Source organism: Cucumis melo, chromosome 2, assembly GCF_025177605.1.
Source record: "Cucumis melo cultivar AY chromosome 2, USDA_Cmelo_AY_1.0, whole genome shotgun sequence".
Lineage (NCBI taxonomy): Eukaryota > Viridiplantae > Streptophyta > Magnoliopsida > Cucurbitales > Cucurbitaceae > Cucumis > Cucumis melo.
Genome location: NC_066858.1, coordinates 24,408,353 through 24,429,214, shown reverse-complemented (window position 1 = coordinate 24,429,214; position 20,862 = coordinate 24,408,353). Strand labels below are relative to the sequence as shown.

Here is a 20,862-nt window from a genome sequence, read left to right as displayed (position 1 = left end):
TTCACTTTAGCACACAATTATATTATATTTTTCAACACTGCAATTAAATGATTCTTTTTTTAAAAAATAAATAAATAAACATTATTAATAATAAATGAAACCTCCACGTGAAAACATCATTTTGCAATCTCAATAGTTATTGAAAAAGATATTTTGTAATCAATGGCTCATCTACTTAAATTAAAGTTTGGTTTATTTACTGTATGCATTTTTGTAAAGGAAGTAACAAAGAAAGAAGAAAAGCCTTTCTAAAATGGAACTAATACTGAAATCTAATGCTTTTTTTTTCTCCCTTTTTCAATAGCATAATTGTGGTTTCCAGCTTGTAATTTTACCAAATTTGGTCTTCCAAACTTGATTTAGAGTAATGGATATTGGGTAATGGCCATACTTGTCTCTCTTTTTTTATTTTATTTTAAGTATAATTAAATAGATTTACGTGTTTTAGTGCATGTTTTGAAGCAATCATTCAATCAATTTTGTTACGTTCTTAATCGAAACATATATTTAATTATTCAAAATTAATTGAATATCTAATTTTACATTTTTAAATACAACTTTTACATGTTCGAAATTAGTTTTAGTGATTTTATACCTAAAAAATGGTTTTAATTAACCACTTTATATAGAACAATCCCAATCTCAATCCATGCCTTGAAAGTTTGTCAATGGATTGTTAGGGATATGATAATTGTGAAAGATCGAATGAAAACCATAATTTATTTAATCATAAGTACCAATATTTGATACATCAAAACGTTTGAATTCATACAACCATTTATTGATTTACCATATATCTAGCGTGTGCATCATGTTGAATAATTTTCTCGTATTATCGAAATAATAAACACTAAAAATCTATATAGATAAACACAATTTTTTTTCAATATAATGCATATGACTAATATATTCAAACTAGTTCGGTTTATGATCAATGTAAGAGATTAGATCGTTGAATGGAAATGTATTTTTTTAAAATAAAAATAAGGCCCATTAAATACCAAACCTGAAATATTTTATTATAAAGTAATTTTTTTTATAAGAACTTTTAAGCAAAGTTGTATACTTCAACAACTAAATTGAGAAAAAAGAAAGAAAGAAAGAAAAAAAAAAAAAACCCTTTGATTTTATATTTTGCAAGTACACCCATGTACTTTTTCCTATTAACATTTTTGTCATTATGTATTTTCATATGACCAAATTGGTCACTTCCACACCTAATTCAGATGGTATTAATTTTTGTTTTTAAAAAACAATAAACCATGGAAAATTCTTTGTCAATTTAACATCACTTTCTCCTAACTTGCAAGTTCTGCCTTTTCCCTATTTGTTCATTTCCCTTACTTTCACAATATTTTAAAATATCCGTTTTACTTCATTTGTTTTATGTTCGATTCAATTTTATTCTACGTCTAGACGTACAATTTTAAGTTTTCAAATTCGATTTTCATAGATGTTATTAAATAATCAATAATCACAATCTTCGAGAGCAAAATAGACTATAAAAAAAATGATAGATAATACATTTGCTTTTAATTACAATAAAATAAATCAAAATATTTACAAATATAATAAAATATCATTGTATTTACTAATATCGCATATCACAAAGAATAATAACTAATTAGATGTTTTTTTAATAAAAATATTACTCGTACATTTAAAGCCAAATAATAAAAATTATCGATAATTTTTTTTATGCCTATCCTCTTTTATTCGGTAAATCATATCAAAAAAAATGACATATTAAACTACTAGAGTTAATTTTGAGATCATTAATAGGATTGTTCATTAAAACCGACCAAATTGAATCAAAGTTGTGGTTTTTACTTAAAGTACCTTATTGATTTAGAATTTTAGAAAACTAAAAGTTTTCATGTTTGGTTTCGTAATTTTGGATTCAAAAATCAAAATCCAAATCCAAAACTAAACCAAACTATATAGTTAATATGCTATTAGTCCGGTTTGCTCATATAATTAATTCAAATTGTGAACACTTCAATAAATTTGAAATATTACGAACTCGAAACTATAGTAAACGAGGAACTACTTAAAATATAGAAGGTATTAGAGTACTCGTTATTGTATGGTATAAAAATTATACTGTCCCACAGTATATCATAATGATATTATTGGTGAGATGTTTGAAGGAAAAGAAAAATGAAGAGTTAATGAAAAATGAAATAATAATAATAATAATAATAATAATAATAATAATAATAATAATAATAATAATAATAATAATAATAATAAAATAAATAAATGAAAAGGACGCACGAGGGGGGGGGGGGAGGGGACAATAGGGTTGGGATTATTCTTTCATGGAATTGTGTGTTGGAAAAGGGAAAAAAAAAATATTAAGATTATTGAAGATTTGCTTTTTGTTTTATTTTGCTCTTAATTTTGTGAAACACAAAACATTTCCCAATAATAAATAAATAAATAATAATTTCTAAATTTCATGCACACGTGACTTTCACACGCTCTCTCTCTCTCTTCCATAAATCATTATTATTATCTTTAAGCATCAAAATAATTTGTTTCTTCTTTTCTTTGCTTTTGAATAATCAACCCTTAATTCACGCTCTTTGAGCTCGGTTTGCGTGACTCATAATAATTACGTTATTTAAGACGATTTTTTATTTACTTTTTTGTGAAGATGAAATATCGAATCTCAACTTCTCATCTTAAGAATGAAATTCATACGCTAATTATAGTAGAGCTTATAAGTTCATTTTAACTATTATAAACAAAATTAGTGCAAGAGATATATTTCAAATGTACTTCGATTAGTCGAACTTACTTTGACTATTCATGTGAAATTAGGGTGAGAGGAATACTTTGAAAAAGTATATAGATATATCTAATTGCAATTATGAGACAATTTTTTTTTTCTTTTGATAAAACTTAAAATGATTTTTTTTTTTTTTTTACCAAAGCACACGTCTCACTTTTGTGAGAAAAGTAACAATCAGAAGATCATTAACCAAATCTCAGAGACTATAATTTAAAAAAACTCATATACTAAATAGAGACTAAACTCAAGTTTTACTGACAAAATATGTTTGTTTAAAAACTCGCTATATATATATATATATATATATAATCGAAAAGAGTTTCTCCAATTCTTTTTTATATATATACAATTTTTTTAAACCCACCAACATAGACTGAAAAAAATGCTCAATCATAGCTGTAGCATAGTCTCCATCTAGAATGTTAGAAGAACTTTGCAGCTCAAAATGCCAATTCACATATTCAAATGAAATTTTGTATTTATTTATTTATTTTTATCAATTATTTGACTTTAATTAAGCTTAAGTTTAATGAAATGGAAATGTTTACACCATTTTTCATTAGTTAAAAATTTAATATAAATTATATAAATATCCATTTCACCTTTAACGTTCTTAGTTATATGTATTTTGATTATCTTTTTAAAAGCAAGCAAAATTTTGAAATCTAAATAAAATGTTCTTTTTTTTAAAAAAAAGAAATTTAAACGTTAATAATTTAACTTTAAAACATACGATTATTAAATGAGATCTTAAAAAAAATCAAAATTTAATCACTAACGATTTTTTTAAAATTTTAGTACATCAAATATAGGATAGAAAGTTTCTAATTTCAAACCTTTTAAAACGGTACATATCTAATAATATTGAGTTATCTACATGTGAATCGTTCATAGCTATTTATATTTCGACATTTGCATTGTCTATTTAAGCTTTATAAAAGAAAAGGTGACGAAAATTCCAATTCAACTTGAAAATCTTCATCACGTGAAAGAGGTAAAAGTGAAAGTAAAAAAAGAAGAAAGAAAACTCACGCAAGTAATTTCATTTTAAGTTGATTTTATTATATTGTAGGAAAATGAATGCTATTTTAACAAATAAGAAAATAGTAATTTTGAATTGGTCTTTTATTTCATTATTCATGATAGGAACTGAAAAGGTCAAATATATGTTTATTTTTCCTACCAGCAATATAAAAAGAGAGGATTTTTAAAAATAAAAAATTGACAAACTATCTAAATTTTTTTAAAAAATAAAACTACTGAAAGATAAAATTAATTATATTTGATTTTTTTATGAAGTGTAAATATTTTATCTATTTGGACAAATTTTCTGTAAAACATGTACTATCATGTCATTTTCAATAGAAAGAAAAATAAATTCAAAATAAAATAAGATGGATATCAAATTTGTATTATTATTTTTGAAATCAGCCATTTTGGTCCTAAATCCTAACGTGACAATCTTTATATGACAATATACTATCTTTTTCTTGAAAAATTGCATTAGATGACAAAAAAAATTTAGAAAAACCAACTGATAGTAATTTTTTTTTTGTTTGCATATTGAGAATATGACAAATATAATAAATAATTAATAATATTAGACGGCTATCAAACAATTATCGAATAACTATCGGAAGTTATCTACTTTTACGATTTAAAAATTAGAGTAACATATTATCATTTTTTCTTTTTGATATTTTTACATTTAAACTTTTCTATGGGCAAACACTTTCCATTTACGTTTCATACTCATAGCGTTCCCTGTAAATATTTTTTTTATGTTACCAAGAAATTAAGAGATCTAATCAAACGATTAAAACTAAATTCAAGTTTTTAAAATTATCAGTTTGCAAATTAACTTGAAATCAATCACAAATTACAAAACTAGATTCATAATATTTAAGTTATATTACACATTCTCTCAATGAACTTGAAGACTTCTGTTTTCTTGGTTTTTAAACTAAAAAAAAAGTCTAATTCGACTCTACGATTTTTTACTTATTCAATTTTATGTGTAATATATCATCGACTAATTTGATATGAATATATAAACACACACAAACACAAGCCTAAAATTGAACATTTAGAGTTGTATTAAACATAAAATTCATATTATGTAATAGATCAATTCATTAAAAAAAAAAAAAAAAACCAATGCGAGAAATCCATCAAATACAAAATTTTAAAACTTTTCGAGATTTACTAGACATTTTATAAAATCAAAATTCCTATTCGACACAAAATTAAAGTTAAAAAAAAAACTTTATTTATATTTTATACAATATTTTAGATCAAAAAGTTACGATTACACTAATCTCAAAACTCAAAAGCTAAATTGGTTTCAAAATAAGCTTAATTCAAGTTGCAATTAACATGAAAACGTTTGATCTTTATTATCTTCGTAATTGTTTAGGAAAAAAAAAAAAAGAAGGTAAGAAGTTATAATTTAAGTAAATAATTAGACGAATATGACATGGCAGAACCCATATTGAGATGGATAGTTATATCAATACAATAGCGACACGGCAACACTATCTCTCCCACAAGACACAAAAGAAAAAACACTCCACCATACAAAATATGACAAATGGAATCCTAATTTTGACTTTATTTATTTATTTATTTATTTATTTATTTATTTATTTTGTTTTTGTGTTTCTTTGGGTTTCTTAAAAACAAACAATATTAATTCAATTGTATGGATGTAAGAAAGAGACTTCCAGCACGGGGCCAATTTTATTGATTTTAGCCTAACCCCATAATTTCCCTAAAATAATCAAATCACTTTTGCACAACAAAAGAAAAAGAAAAAACATCAACCAGAGAGAGACCCAACAACTCTTTGCTTTGACCAATTGCCATCACAGGATTTCATTCGGACAATTTTGTAGACTTTCAACCCCTTAATGGCTTTTACTCTAATCTTAGGCTAAAATATCTATTCATATACTTTATATAAAATCTTCAATTTTAATTCTCTATTTTCTAACTAAATTTTAAATTTAATCACTTAAAGTAATAAAATCTATAGTACAAATTTGATAGTATTTGGAAAGAAAAGAAAACTGGTAGTATAGGGGACTAAGTACTGTTAGATCAAAGGGATAATTTAAACTCTTTAATTTCTTCAGATTATATCTTAAAATTTGAATAAAGTAATGAAATCATAATTAAATTCAATCACTGAGAGTTTTGAAAAATTTAAAATAAAAAAGAAAACCCTCTAATTATAGGTTATTCTACTTCAAGATTCATGTGATAAAAGTAAAGGCATAAAAAACTAAGTTGGAAGGGTAAAAATAAATTTCCCCTCATAAGTCACTAACAAAAAAGGGAAAGAAATGGAAGAAAAAAAAAATTAAAAATCAATATTTGAGACAACTAATTAATGAGGAGTTTGAACTACTACATTAGTAACCTTAAATGTCCTTATAGCAAATTTCATTTAATAGTTAGACTATTTTAGATAATTTTGCATAAATCTATTTTCAACTAACACTTTCAAAACCAATTTATTAATCTATAACCTCAACCATGATATCAAACCAAACCAAATTGGATCATTTAGAGTGATAATTATAATTAAACTTCTAAAATTAAAAATTGGACCCTCAAATTTATAACATCGTTTAAGTTGTACGGATTATATAAATTTGATGATTCGATTGTCATTATTTGTGGATTTAATTTTTACAATTATTGTGAACTTGAGGACCATCGTAGTTTAGAGTGGTTTTTATAATTTATTGTTTTAATTTATTATTCCTCTTTGGATGAAATTAACACTCGACCTAATTTAGAAACAATTGCATACACATGATAAGTTTAGATATATGAGAGGGAAAGAAATATTTAGACAAATTAAACCATAAAAGAATTGACTAATTAATAAAAAAGATTAAAATTAAAGGGAAGATTTAGAAATTTGATGCATTGGTATTATTGGGTATTAAGGAAAGATAATTCCAACTTCCAAATAGTTTTAGTCAAACACTAAATTTGCTACGTAAGCAAAAGGTCAAGCAAAGCGGCTTCCTACCGTCCCCTGCCTGTGACCCTCACCTCACTTTCCCACCAACAACAACCATCAAAAAACATTAAACTAACCAAACTTCTTCCATTTTCTTCTCTCTTTTTTTGTTTGTTTTTTTTAAAAAAAATAATTTAAACTTAAGATTTTTCTACAAATTTTGTTTTTTATTCTTCAATTTTTTTTTTTTTTTAATTTTTCATAGCCAATTTTTTTCCTATCTTCTTTTTCAAACTTTTCTTTGGTCTTCTATAGGCTGTACTGCTTGTTGTGTTTCAAAGCCAATTCATTTACGTTCCACCATTCAAAACTTTTCTTTCCATTTCTTCATTTTTGACCCTAAAGAAAAATTTCCTCCTTCTTCTTAATCACTCTTCTTCTGTTCTGTTTTCATGGCTTCGATCTGAAAATTTTTTCCAACTCTTTTTTTTTTCTAGAGGAAGAAAATTTCATTATAGTATGAAGGAGAAAGACACTGATAATCAATCATGGCATCTTCCAATTCTCATTTTCTTCATCTTAATCACAGGTAACTCACCACGAAATCCGTTTTTCCATCACCCCTTTTGAGTTTTCTGAACTGGGTATCTAAAAATTTAAACAAGTATTGATTTTTTTTTTTTTATTGAGATTTTGTTTTTTGTTGCTGTATATAATAATAATTGCGTTTTTTCCGAGGTGGGTCTGGTCAGATTCAATCATGTTTATTTGTTTTTTTCAGGTAGAATTGTTGAGGGACAAGAATTGTTGAGAGATAGAGAAGTTTTGTTACAGTTGAAATCATTTTTAGAAGAACACAATCCCATTAAACGAGGGAAATATTCGTTTTGGAATTTGGAGAGTTCACCTTGTTCTTGGTCTGGAATATCCTGTAATCAGAACAAATCCCAAGTCATCGGAATTGACCTTTCAAACGAAGATATTTCCGGCAAAATTTTTCATAATTTCTCTGCTTTGTCGGAGTTGACGGACCTTGACCTCTCTAGAAACACTCTCTCCGGCGGAATTCCCGGCGACTTGAACAACTGCAGAAATCTACGGAAACTGAATTTGTCACACAACATCATCGACGACAAGTTGAATTTGTCGGGTTTGGTCAATATCGAGACTCTGGATTTGTCGGTCAACCGAATTTGGGGAGAAATAAGGTTGAATTTTCCAGGCATTTGCCGAAATTTGATGTTCTTTAATGTTTCTGGTAATAATCTCACTGGTCGGACGGATGACTGTTTTGATGAGTGCCGGAATTTGCAACACGTGGATTTAAGCTCCAACGAATTCAGTGGAGGATTGTGGGGTGGGTTGGCGAGGACTCGGTTTTTTTCGGCGTCGGAGAATAAACTTTCCGGCGAAGTTTCGCCGGCGATGTTTACAGGGGTTTGTAATTTGGAGGTTTTGGACTTGTCAGAGAATGCGCTTTTCGGAGGAGCTCCGGCGGAGGTTTCCAATTGTGGGAATTTATCTTCTTTGAATCTGTGGGGGAACCAATTTTCCGGGAAGATTCCGGCGGAAATAGGAAGAATTTCGGGTTTGCAGAATTTGTATCTAGGAAAGAACAAATTTTCTCGGGAAATTCCAGAATCCCTTTTGAATTTGAGCAATTTGGTGTTTCTTGATTTGAGCAAGAACAATTTCGGAGGGGACATTCAAGAGATTTTCGGAAGGTTTACACAGGTGAGATTTCTTGTTCTTCATGGGAATTTTTACACTGGAGGGATTCATTCTTCTGGGATTCTTAAGTTGCCAAGAGTTGCTCGTTTGGATTTGAGTTTCAACAACTTTTCAGGTCCATTGCCTGTGGAAATCTCTGAAATGAAGAGCTTGGAGTTCTTGATTCTTGCATATAATCAGTTCAATGGAAACATTCCATCAGAATATGGGAACTTGAAGAATCTTCAAGCTCTTGACCTTTCATTCAACAGCTTAAATGGGTCAATCCCAAGAAGCTTTGGGAACTTGACTTCACTCTTGTGGCTAATGCTGGCAAACAACTCTTTGACAGGTGAAATTCCCAGGGAGCTAGGCAATTGTTCTAGCTTGTTGTGGTTGAACCTTGCCAACAATAAGCTACATGGGCGCATCCCGTCTGAGCTAGCGAACATTGGAAAAAATGCCACGGCGACATTCGAAATGAACCGACAAACTGAAAAGTTTATTGCTGGATCAGGGGAATGCTTGGCAATGAAGAGATGGATTCCAGTAGACTACCCTCCTTTCAGCTTTGTCTACACAATCCTTACAAGGAAGAGTTGTAGAAGCATTTGGGATAGATTGTTGAAAGGGTATGGCCTTTTCCCATTTTGCAGCAAAATAAGGACATTGCAGATCTCTGGCTATGTTCAACTGACTGGGAATCAGTTCAGTGGTGAGATACCAAATGAGATTGGAAGAATGAAAAACTTCAGTATGTTGCATTTGAGTTTCAACAATTTCAGTGGGAAACTCCCTCCACAGTTGGGAAATCTGCCATTGGTTGTTCTAAACGTATCGGACAACAATTTTTCAGGCGAGATCCCGACGGAGATTGGAGACCTCAAGTGCTTACAGAATCTTGATTTATCATACAACAATTTCTCTGGCATGTTCCCTGGAAGTTTTGTCAACTTGAATGAGCTTAACAAGTTCAACATCTCATACAATCCTCTCATAACTGGGGAAGTAATTCCAAGTGGGCAATTCTCAACGTTCGACAAGGACTCGTATCTCGGCAATCCTCTTTTGCGCCTTCCTTCTTTCTTCAACACAACCCCACCTAAGTCACCAGGCAACCCAAGAACGGCAGGATCATCGAAAAGGAATTCAAGGCTAGTTGGAATGTTGGCTTCTTTATCATTGATCCTTGCTTTTTTGGTATTTGGTACATTTTCTCTTATAGTTTTCTTAATGGTGAGAAGCTCAGATGAATCACGAGGATTTCTCTTGGAAGATATAAAGTATATAAAAGACTTTGGTTCAAGTTCTCAAGGCTCATCCCCATGGTTTTCGAATACGGTTACGGTCATTCGTCTCGACAAGACGGTTTTTACACATGCTGATATTCTAAAAGCCACTGGAAACTTTTCAGAGGATAGGGTGATTGGTAAAGGAGGATATGGAACAGTTTACAGAGGAATGCTACCTGATGGAAGGCAAGTGGCAGTGAAGAAGCTTCAAAGAGAAGGAGTTGAAGGTGAAAGAGAGTTCCAAGCTGAAATGCAAATTCTTACTGGCAATGGCTTCAACTGGCCGCACCCAAACCTTGTTCAACTTTACGGATGGTGTCTTGATGGATCGGAGAAGATTTTGGTCTATGAATACATGGAAGGAGGGAGCTTGGACGATCTTATTCTAGACAGACTCAGACTAAACTGGCGACGACGCATTGATCTTGCAATCGATGTGGCGCGAGCATTGGTCTTTCTGCACCATGAGTGTTTCCCCTCAGTTGTGCATCGTGATGTTAAGGCCAGTAATGTTTTGCTCGACAAAGACGGACGAGGACGGGTGACAGACTTCGGCTTGGCTAGAATTATGGATGTAGGAGACAGCCATGTGAGTACCATGGTGGCTGGAACTATTGGTTATGTAGCACCCGAATATGGACAAACATGGAAAGCTACAACAAAGGGCGATGTGTATAGTTTTGGAATTTTAGCCATGGAACTTGCTACAGCGAGACGAGCACTTGACGGAGGGGAAGAGTGTCTAGTTGAATGGGCTAAAAGGGTGATGGGAAATGGAAGACATGGGTTGAGTAGAGCAGTAATACCGGTTGCAGTTTTGGGGTCAGGCCTTGTCGAGGGGGCCGACGAGATGTGCGAGCTGCTCAAGATTGGGGTAAGGTGCACAAACGAAGCACCATCGGCAAGACCGAATATGAAGGAAGTTCTAGCTATGTTGATCAACATCATAGGCTTAAGAGGGGGGGATGAATTCAAACACATCTTCTCCCCTCCATCCTTGTGATCAAGATTTTGATTGAAGAAATGTGCATAAATTAGGTTGTTAGATAGTTTCATAGACATAAGATACTTATACCTACACAGTTCCATTTATTACCATTCATCTTGTAAACAAAAACATTCATCATTCACAAAATGTTTGAAAAAAAAAAAAATCCTTTGTGTTTTATTTTTTGACTTTCTTACTAGAATAACGAGTTCATCTCCACTAAGATGAGTTGCATATGGCTCTAGTTGATTCAATAAAATGCCTTTACTACATCAAGAACGAAAATGTCTGTTTCTCAATAGAGTCTGTCTTTCACAATAAATTAGTAGATGAAACTGTCATTTGAACAAATCAGCAACAGATAAAGTTGGGAAAAAGATGGCTGAAAATGGGCTCATTTTCTGCTTTTGTTGATTGAACTCAATTGGGGATTCAATTGTTCCAACTTCCGAGCTTGATTACTTGCTAGTGGGCTTTCAAAACCAAGTAAAGACCCATCAAAAATCAAATCCCTTTGGAAATGTGAAGAGAACACACCAAAAACCCAAAGCTCCAAATTTCTTCCTCACTAGTGTCAAAGTGAGTATCATCCAGTGAAGCTTCAAATCTCCATATTTTCAACCATTAAAAAAAAAAAGAAACTGCTAATCTAACATATATGTTACACGTTAAAACATTTCTACTTATTATTATTATTATTTTTTTTTTTTTGAGTTTCCACTCCACTTAGTTGGATTGTTGAAGCCACTACAGTCTTAGGATTAGCTGAGGTTGGATATTTAAAATACTGTGAAAGAAATAAAAATCTTGAATTGAGTTGAAAACAAGTACCCAAACGTCCCATTTCTTCATCTTCGACTCTATCCCTACCTTTTAGATTTGTCAAATAACATCCACAAACTTACCAACTTGAACATATTAATTTCATACATATTAACTTTAATCAATGAACCAAACAATCCCTAATTTAGGAGAGATCCATAGTGGACTGAGGTTATTGGATAGAAAAATACACAAATCTTTAATAGATCTGGTGTCAATTCTTGATTTGCCAAAGAATCGAACGCCATTTCCCTATAATTGTAATGCTTCATTTTGTGGACCCAAGTTGAGTAGCTTCCACGTTTATCACTCACAATAGTCCACAAAATTATATAATTAAATGCCATTTCTTCAGTTGGTTTCTTCTTTAAAACTTTTAGTTAAAATTCAAAAAGGAAAAAAAAAAATGATACAAAATTTAAAGCTCAAGAAAACAAATAAAAAAAAAAATATGAAAATGGTGACTAAATTATTATCAAGTGAGTGGATTTCTGACATATTGTCTCCCTTGATTGTGTGACAAATAAACTTAAAAAATTAAATGTCTAAAGATTAAAGCCAAAATAGTAATTTAACTAGTCTTTAAATAAAAATATAATTATTGAAAATATATTTTAAACAATCTTCTTCTTCTCAGATCATTGCTTCTCTTAGCCCATTGCGTTTGAACCTTTGAGTCCAACTGCAAGTTGCAGTGATAGACACAAAGGTGTAGTCATAAAAGGAAGGAATAATGGGAGAAGAAATTTTCTTGATAATTATGTAAATCACTACATCTTTTTACTTTAATTTTAAAGTTTATTTGTCACGTAATCAAATAAAATGACAGGAATCAATTCACCATAGAATCATTTTGAAAATTTCTAAAGGACTAAATTAATCAACAACCTCAAAACTACAAAAATAATAATACATTTAAACCCTAAAAATTCTTAGCTAGGGGATATATATATGACTCCAATACCTTCATCATTTAACCCATTTTAGAGTATCAAAAATTTGTAGCAGTTCTTGCCAACTTAAATATTTGTAGTGAAGAATATCAATACCTTCGTCACTTACTTTTCTGTTGTTCATAGAAAGTAGGACGACTATGAGATTATTTTAAATTTGGATAAAAATGAGTTTTCTCGACTAAAAGTACTTGCTATTTAGGCTTGGAACTAGCTAGTTTACACGATGTCTGCTCTGCCAATGGAAACTTCACTAAACAACTGCAGAAACCTTTTTGAAAGGCCAAAGTCCCTCAAAAGGTTAAATTTTGTTGCTGAAAAACTGTCTATTATCTCATCCACTCTAAGTCTAGCCTACCCAAGGAAGGTGTTCAATATGACCACCGATATATTTTGTGCAGGTCGAATATTGAGAGATTATTGTTCCATATTTTATGGAAATGTTAGGTAACAAAAGACCTTTGACCTTGCTTTCTTGATTCTATTGTGAATATCGTTAGTGACGACATGATGCAATAGAGCAATTCGAATGATTGGTTCTGGCTCATTGAGAGGAGTTCTCCTCAGGATCTTGACCAAAATCGTGATTATTGCATGGCAGATTTAGAAGGCTAGAAATTACTAAAGAAATTCTACACCATAAGTACATGCTTCGATTGAAAAGCACCTTTCTTGAGGAGGAGTTTGCTAGCAAGAAGTCTGGAGGGAAGGCAATTGTTGAGGCTTACTTAACCTTTGACACAACGATCGACATGATACTCTTGGTTGGGTTCCTTCTTAGAGGAATAATGTTTAGAAGCTTAACACTTTTGGTTGCTTTGAGATTATTATTTGGCTCGTGTTCAAATTAAATTGTTGGTTTCAAGGTCATCCGTAGATATGCTATGAGATCGATTGAGGTTCTCAAAGCAATGGCTATCGATGAAAAATTAGATGGCATGTACTTACTTCATCGATGTGCTACGGACATCACGATTAGAGTCTAACTGACTAGAGATTGTCCACCTTCGTAATATAAGTATTAAGACCTCTCTTAGACATAATCTTTTAGTTTGATCATATTGTTACCAAAAAATATCAATATTAAGTGTGAAAAAAAGGATTTTAATTTATGCGAAATAACATTTTTTTCGTAGATCAATTATTCCGACAAAAAATCTATTCTATTCTATTTTATTTGTTATTAAATGTCTTAACAGAAAAAATGAAAATTATCTAATATGATTGAGATGTGACTAAAAAGAAAAGGAACACACACATATATATATAAAATAAAGTTGGAAAAAGAAATGGAATTGCTTAAAAATTGATTAAGAAAACCAAAAGATAAAAAGGGATTACTGATTATGGAAGGGCATACTGCAACAAAAACAATTTTCTTTTTTCCTAAACCCTAATAAAATAGTTTACCTAAAAGAAGAAGACATACGACCTATTCATCGTTAAATTATAAGTTTAACATCTAAAGTTAAGTTTCCATACACTATTAGTTTCTAAACTCTCAAGCTTGTATTAGACACAAAAGTAAAAGGTATTATACACTCCTAAAGTTCAAAACAATTTTAAATACAAACTTAAAAGTTTATAACTTAACCAAACATAAATTTCAAACATGTTTTCGGTTATTTGAATTAAAAAAAGTTGTGTTGTAATAAAAGTAAAGTAAAACATTGAAAAAAAAAAGGGAGAGACAGAAGTAAATTAATTAAAAGTATTTATCTTATTTATTGATATCATTTGATATTTTCTTTTATTTTCTTAGGCAAGAGGTTGAATAGAACTAAACTCAACTGACATCTGTATGTACTAAAAACTAAAAAGTTTGTAGTTTAAATCTTCAATTTCATCTATGCTAAATCAGAAGAAAGAAGAATAAAGGAGTAGAAGGAGAGAAAAGATGTTCATGGCAAAAAACAAAGCTTTTATGAACACTACTTGCTCTTTCCTTATATGGATATAGTCTAAGCTAAAGAGAAAAGGAGCTAGAGAGAGACAAGTGGGAGGGAAATTAGGAAAAGAAGAGACTAAGGAGTGATTAATGGAAAAAGACCATGAATACATGTGTTTGGTGCAACTAATTTTCAATCAAAAGAAAGAACCCCACAGCACCTAGAAGCAATAATTGGTTGCCCATTTTCATATACATTATTTGTACCATTTTCCCCCCAACTTTCCTTTTCTGCATTGGCAATCATCAACTTTTAAATATGTTCTCTAGACTTTTGGCAACTGTTTTCTTTCAGAGCATTGTAAAACTTACTAAATGCATGTCAATTACTGTTAAAATGCAAAAACCAACCTAAGTATAGTGGTAGTTGCAATCGTTCCTTTCAACTTACACTTTTACATGTAGTATTTATATAAATTTGATGTTTCAATTTTATCATTTGTAGGTCAATTTCTATAATTATCATAAGCCGAAAGGGTTCAATCTTTACAAATCGTCCTAAATTTTGTTTGAAAGCTAACTTTTGTAAGGGAAGTCCAAATCAGATATTTGTTGGGAATGACTATCATTATATTATTTATATAATTAATGTTTCAATTGGTAATATGATGATAATAATAATTATTACTATTATTTTTTATGGTTACAATATAGTAACTGTTTTATGGTTACAATGATATATTTTAATACACTAACCCTTATAGATTTAAACTATTGATCTTTTTATATATTTGAAGAAAAGATTTTGGTGTTGGAGTGGTTCTCTTCTTTTCCAAAATTTTGATTTCTTCCGGGAGTAATATTTTCTTTGATTCCATTCCTTACTCCTACGAGTGTATACATGAGTTGGGAGGTTGTGTTAATCTTAAGGAACAACCAACATATTCGATTTAACACCAATATTGCATTGAATTTTGCTTTCAAGATAGTGGTTCGACAAGACACAACAATGATTGACATTTGTTTTTCCAACTATTTAAAAACAAATTTTTTAATGTCTACTAAATGTCAATCAAATTCAAACCTAAGGAAGTGATCTCAGTCTCTATCTCTCTCATGAAGAAGCGGCCTTATCAATTGGTTGGCATCTGTCGTACCAGTGTCGCCGTCGCCGTCGCCACGGCCATCGCGTCACTGTCCACAAGGAATTGAGAATAATTAAGCAACTTAGGTGGTGGCGAAAATGGATTCAATTGGGCTTACAGAAAGTTGGTGAAAAAGACTATGACCTTATTCTCCTTATCTCATTGCTCTGGAATATGTAGAGGTAATATAAACACCACCCATCAATCATCTTGAATTGGGAAAAAAATGAGAGAATTTGGTAACTTCTTGGGTACCTTTGTCTTCGTCAAGTATCATATGTATTGTGAAGATTGTTAATTAATATTGATTATATTTTAATTATATTCTCTATATTTTAGATTGTTACGAGTTTATCTAAAATTACGGGATTTAAAGAAATTAAATTGTCAATGTGATTCGTCGACTAAATCATCCAATTGAGAGGATGATTTGAGAATTTTGGAAAAACAATAATTGAGCATGTTAAATTTTCATCTTTTGTCACTTCGAATGAAGATGACTAACTTATAAGCAATCATTTATTTGTTGATGATTTTAATTGGATTGTTGGTTTGTGTTATTGATGATAATGAATAATTTCTTGATGAAAAGAAAAAATTTGGGTATTATAAATCTAGAAATAATTATGTACTTATTTTCAAAATCACGTGTTGTCATGACTTGACAAGAGATAACACAACATATTGAGTTAGAACTTTGATTTGAGATTTTATACTTTGTTAAATGTGCATGTGTGATGGGTTTTGTGATTGTTGATTATCAAATACAATAGTTTTTTTTAGAAGTGATGATATCTTGATGATTTGATCATATTTGAATATCAAACAATGATTCTCCAAATGTAATCGTGGTAGAAATCAACGTTTAAATTTCAAATATCATTATAACCACAAATCAACTATTTTGTGGTTATAATGGTATATTTCAATACACTAACCATTATAGATCATTAAATTTAGATTTGAAACCATTATTCTTTTTATGTATTTGACTAAAAGATTTTAGTGTTGAAGTGGTTCTTCTTTTTCAAAACTTTGATTTCTTCGTGTACGCATGAGTTGAGAAATTGTGTTAACTTTGAAGAAGTGCTATATGCGATTTAACACCAAAGTCGTGTCGAATTTTTCTTTCAAAGCAATAGTTCTACCGATACAACAATAATTGACATTTATTTTTTCAACAATATTATAAACCAACTTATTTGAATAACTTTCCTGGCCTAGGGGCAGCCCTCAGCTAGTGGCAGGTTTGTCTCCACTTCATGAGGTGAGCAGAAAGCTCTCCACCATCTTCTCCTTTTCAATAACTTACTAATCTCTTTGATAGAATCATCATTATGACCTTTTTTTTTTGTTGTTGTTGTTGGGTGAATTATCATTATGGCTTATGGGACTACCAACCACATAGCTATGCTATGATGTTTATTTAGATAAACACATCCATAAGCTCATGAGAATAGACTAATAAAAAATGTTAGAAACCTCGTTTTATTTATTCGATTAAGAAAATATCTTATAAGTCAAAAACATATTAGAGACATAAAAGCTCATAGCATGGATAATATAAACTTTCGAAGGTCAAAGACCAATTGACTTTTTTAAAGATATCACTAACTCAACTCCACCAAAAGTTAACTTATATTTAGATGTCCAATAGTTAATATTACTTCATGAAGTAATCTAACTTTTTGAAACTATGAGGGAATGTTTGTAGCACTAAGAAGTTGATAAATCTGGAGAATTGTTTAACTATGGAATTCCTAATTTCCCTTACAAACTTGCGAGATTTGACGTAAAATTTCCATAGACTTCCATCGCAATTTCCAGGATTTGTACAACGTGCCTCCACCTCCAGTTTCTCTCTCTCCAATCTCCACTTCCACGTCAATTATTTGCTCTTTTTCCATTATTCAGTGAAGTTGATAAAAATGGGTTCAATTCAGCTATAATGATATTAATTTAACTATAAGGGTATTGTTGAAATTAAATATTTTCATTCATCTCCCTAAGATTAAAAAACTTTGAGGGTACATTCTTATACAACTTTTAGAGGGCATTTGGAGACAATGTGTGCAGTTGTAAGTCGTAGGACCCATGATTCTTAGGCAAACAAGCAGTGTAGTTCACAAAATGCATAAATCATTATGCATCTCATTTCTCACTCCTTAGGAAACCTAACGATAAATAAGGAAAAAAAACATTTTCTAAATGAATATTTAAGGGCATTTTGGAGCATTGAGTTGATTATTTTAGTTAGTGGTTATTACAGTTTGTGTATTATAATTGTTTGTGTTTGAGGTGCACAATATTTTAGTGTAGGAGAGATGATGGTAACAAGATAGGAAGCACGGTAGACAATCGGAACTTTCAAATAGTTTTATTACAATTAAAGGGAGGTTATAATAATTGAAAACTTCAACTATTATAATTAGAGATCCAAACATTGGATGGATTATAATAGTCCACCCCACCAAAAGCAAGTTGGGGTCTAAATGCCCCTAGAGTTTAAATGTACTACAAAATTAAAATATTAGGAATCAAACACTTGGCTGAGTACGATTCTCCAAGTGTTTTTATACCAATCACTTCAGTTATCTTGAATCTTAAACAAATCGTAATTGACTGCTAATGTCATGTGAACAAACATTTTTCTTCTTCTCAGTTTCTTACTATGGTTGGAACTCTAACTCAAGTAACAAGTGTTACTCTCTTTTAAAATTGTGATATTTGAGTGCATCTTGAACTGTATTCATTCTTAACACTATAATGAGACAACCAAAAAATATTAGAGGGCGAGAAGTTTGACACATAACAAATTGTGGTTGGATAACCACGTGGGTTGGATAATCATGTGAGTCGTTGCATAACAACAGAAGAAATTACATATCTAGTTGGGTTTTTTCCTTTCCGGAGTAGGTTAATTTTGAGTAAAGAGTACTACTACAAAAAGGCATATTTAGCCCACTAAAAGTAATCCTATATATATCCTCTAACCTTGCGAAAATGATCATAATTCAACTAACCATCTGTACAACCGACCCCAAGGTTTGAGGTTCGATTCTCTCATCCTACATTGTTACATTACATACGTATAGCTTAAAGTTAACTCGACTAATACAGGACATACACATAATCGAACTGGGATCGAAGATCCAAAAGTCACACAAACTTCAAGTTCAAGAGATTGAAAAAAGATGGGATGTAATTCTGTGGTGTAGAGAAGTGGTGAGAGACATGGCATGGCATGAGGTGTGCAGCAGCAAAGAGGTGATTTGAACTTTGAAGTGATGAATGGAAAGATGGAGACAGGCTTTCCCACACTTCACATGCCTTAATTACTATTTTATCTTTTTATCAAACACCTCAAGTGCACATCCCACTATCATCATCAAATTCCCTCTGTCTCTATCTCATCCTCTCTCTCCCTAAACTTAACTTCTATAAATTAACACCCCAACTGAACGCAGAGATCACAACCACAAGCAGATAAAAACAGATCACAGAGAGAGATATGGAGAATCGTTCTTACGAACCTGAAAAAACCGCCAAAGACGTCTCACTGCAAGAACTCAGAGACAGACTCGCAGAGTTCGCTCGAGTTCGAGGATGGGAGCAGTACCACAGCCCTAGAAACCTGCTCCTAGCACTGGTAATCAATCAAAAAAAAAAAAAAAAGAGATCACACACACATTGAAATTAACTACTCAATCACCAATTTCTTCCTAACAACAAAAACAAGAATCAGTAAACGATCATAAGAACAATCCATCTTACATGTTGTTGTTGTTGTTGACGATGACGATGGAATTTCAATTAATGCTTTCAGGTCGGTGAAGTGGGAGAGCTATCGGAGATATTCCAGTGGAAAGGAGAAGTAGAGAGAGGGCTACCGAACTGGAGCGCGGCAGAGAGAGAGCATTTGGAAGAAGAAGTATCGGATGTGTTGCTCTATCTGGTGCGTCTCGCCGATGTGTGTGGCCTTGATCTCGGCCATGCCGCTGTCTCGAAGCTCGTCAAAAATGCCAACAAGTACCCTGTCGCAGCTCTCACTCGCGCTCTGCCATGAACTTCGCGCCATTCTCTTCTCCTTTTTTTCTCTAGTTTTTTATGTTTTGTTAGGACAACGCAACCATCGAGTGCACCCAATCAACCACCCAAAGCTTTTTTCCTTTTTAGAAATTTTGTTCTCTGGTTTACTTATATACTCATAAGGACTTTGTAATGTTCTCGTTTTTACCTTGAGTTTTTAAGAAAATAATTATATGTTATATTTTATTGAATAATTATAACTAAGAGTAATTTTAGAAATAAATAGTAAAGTATATAACAATATTTTTAAAAAATTATAAATATAGAATAGTCTATCGAATAAATTTTACTATATGTTGCTATATACTTAATTATTTTGAATTTAATGGTTATATTTATAATGTTTAATCAATTTTGATAAAAGAAAAAATAATTTTAGGTAACTAAATTTAAAGTTTATTATAAAATCAAGTTTAAGATTAAATATTTGAGAGTTCGATAGCACCAAACAAAGATAAAACCATTTTTCAGTAGTTACTTCTTTGAAACTATTTTACGCTCCTTGAAAACATAATGAAAATATTTTAAATTTTATAATTCAAATGCGTTTAGAATAAACTTATCAATATAGACATATTTTTAAGTTTTATCAAATGAACATCTGCCATATAGGATGACGATCATAGGTTTGTGGGCTATGGTAGAATAATAAAATGAGAGATCGGGATTGTCGATTACTTTAGTTTAACGATTGAAATATATCTTCGGTTCAATTAATATGCAAATATGTTAGCGGCTAGGATGTTTGTGGTTTGAATTATCTTATTCTCTATTGTACTGAAAAAACCAATAGCAATACTTATAGTTTTTCAAAGTCTAAAACAAAAATATAATTCTCGAAGTATAAACTACATTTTAACACTGTTGTTGTTTGTATAGTTCGACATCCCTTAATCCACAAAAATCGTTAATAAAAAGTTGTATAAACGTACAAGCCAATACAAACATAATTAAGTGCGTGTTTGAATTGACCTTTTAAGTATTCAAAAATATGTTTACAAGTGCTGTCTATAAACATTTAAAAAGTCAATCCAAACGCACCCTTAATTGACAAATTACGTTATTTTTATCCTAATGGTTGAGATTTGAGGAAAAAGTTGAAGAAAAGACACCAACAATGAAGTTGAACTCATTACTTGCTATCAAAATCTTGGACTTACCCAATTCCTTTGATATGCAATCTTAATCATAGGCCCCCAACCCCC

At 31.0% G+C, this 20,862-nt stretch overlaps 2 protein-coding genes and 1 long non-coding RNA gene across 4 annotated transcripts; 2 read left to right on the top strand and 1 right to left on the bottom strand.

Annotated features, from left to right (window-relative positions):
- Window positions 1-6,875: 6,875 nt before the first annotated feature.
- LOC103494014 (probable LRR receptor-like serine/threonine-protein kinase At1g74360) lies at window positions 6,876-10,940 on the top strand. Its single transcript, XM_008455008.3, has 2 exons — window positions 6,876-7,359; window positions 7,552-10,940. The coding sequence occupies exons 1-2, from the start codon at window positions 7,290-7,292 to the stop codon at window positions 10,773-10,775; spliced, it is 3,294 nt and encodes a 1,097-aa protein (XP_008453230.1). The 5' UTR covers window positions 6,876-7,289; the 3' UTR covers window positions 10,776-10,940.
- Window positions 10,941-15,367: 4,427 nt separating this feature from the next.
- Window positions 15,368-19,491, bottom strand: LOC107991237 (uncharacterized). 2 transcript variants are annotated; one of them, XR_007818841.1, is made up of 3 exons: window positions 19,343-19,491; window positions 19,102-19,214; window positions 15,368-15,617 (listed from the first exon to the last, which is right to left on the bottom strand). It is a non-coding gene; the product is annotated as an uncharacterized LOC107991237 (long non-coding RNA). The 2 variants fall into 2 exon arrangements; XR_001763213.2 differs by lacking the exon at window positions 15,368-15,617 and having other exon boundaries at window positions 18,408-19,214.
- Window positions 19,064-19,843, top strand: LOC103494015 (uncharacterized). The gene is made up of 2 exons (XM_008455009.3): window positions 19,064-19,217; window positions 19,395-19,843. The coding sequence occupies exons 1-2, from the start codon at window positions 19,080-19,082 to the stop codon at window positions 19,632-19,634; spliced, it is 378 nt and encodes a 125-aa protein (XP_008453231.1). The 5' UTR covers window positions 19,064-19,079; the 3' UTR covers window positions 19,635-19,843.
- The last annotated feature ends 1,019 nt before the right edge of the window (window positions 19,844-20,862 follow it).

Coding starts and splice junctions, on each gene's coding strand:
- LOC103494014 (XM_008455008.3), top strand. CDS start 7,290: ATGAAGGAGAAAGACACTGATAATCAATCATGGCATCTTCCAATTCTC. Junction 7,360..7,551: donor TTTCTTCATCTTAATCACAG/GTAACTCACCAC, acceptor TGTTTTTTTCAG/GTAGAATTGTTGAGGGACAA.
- LOC103494015 (XM_008455009.3), top strand. CDS start 19,080: ATGGAGAATCGTTCTTACGAACCTGAAAAAACCGCCAAAGACGTCTCA. Junction 19,218..19,394: donor GAAACCTGCTCCTAGCACTG/GTAATCAATCAA, acceptor TAATGCTTTCAG/GTCGGTGAAGTGGGAGAGCT.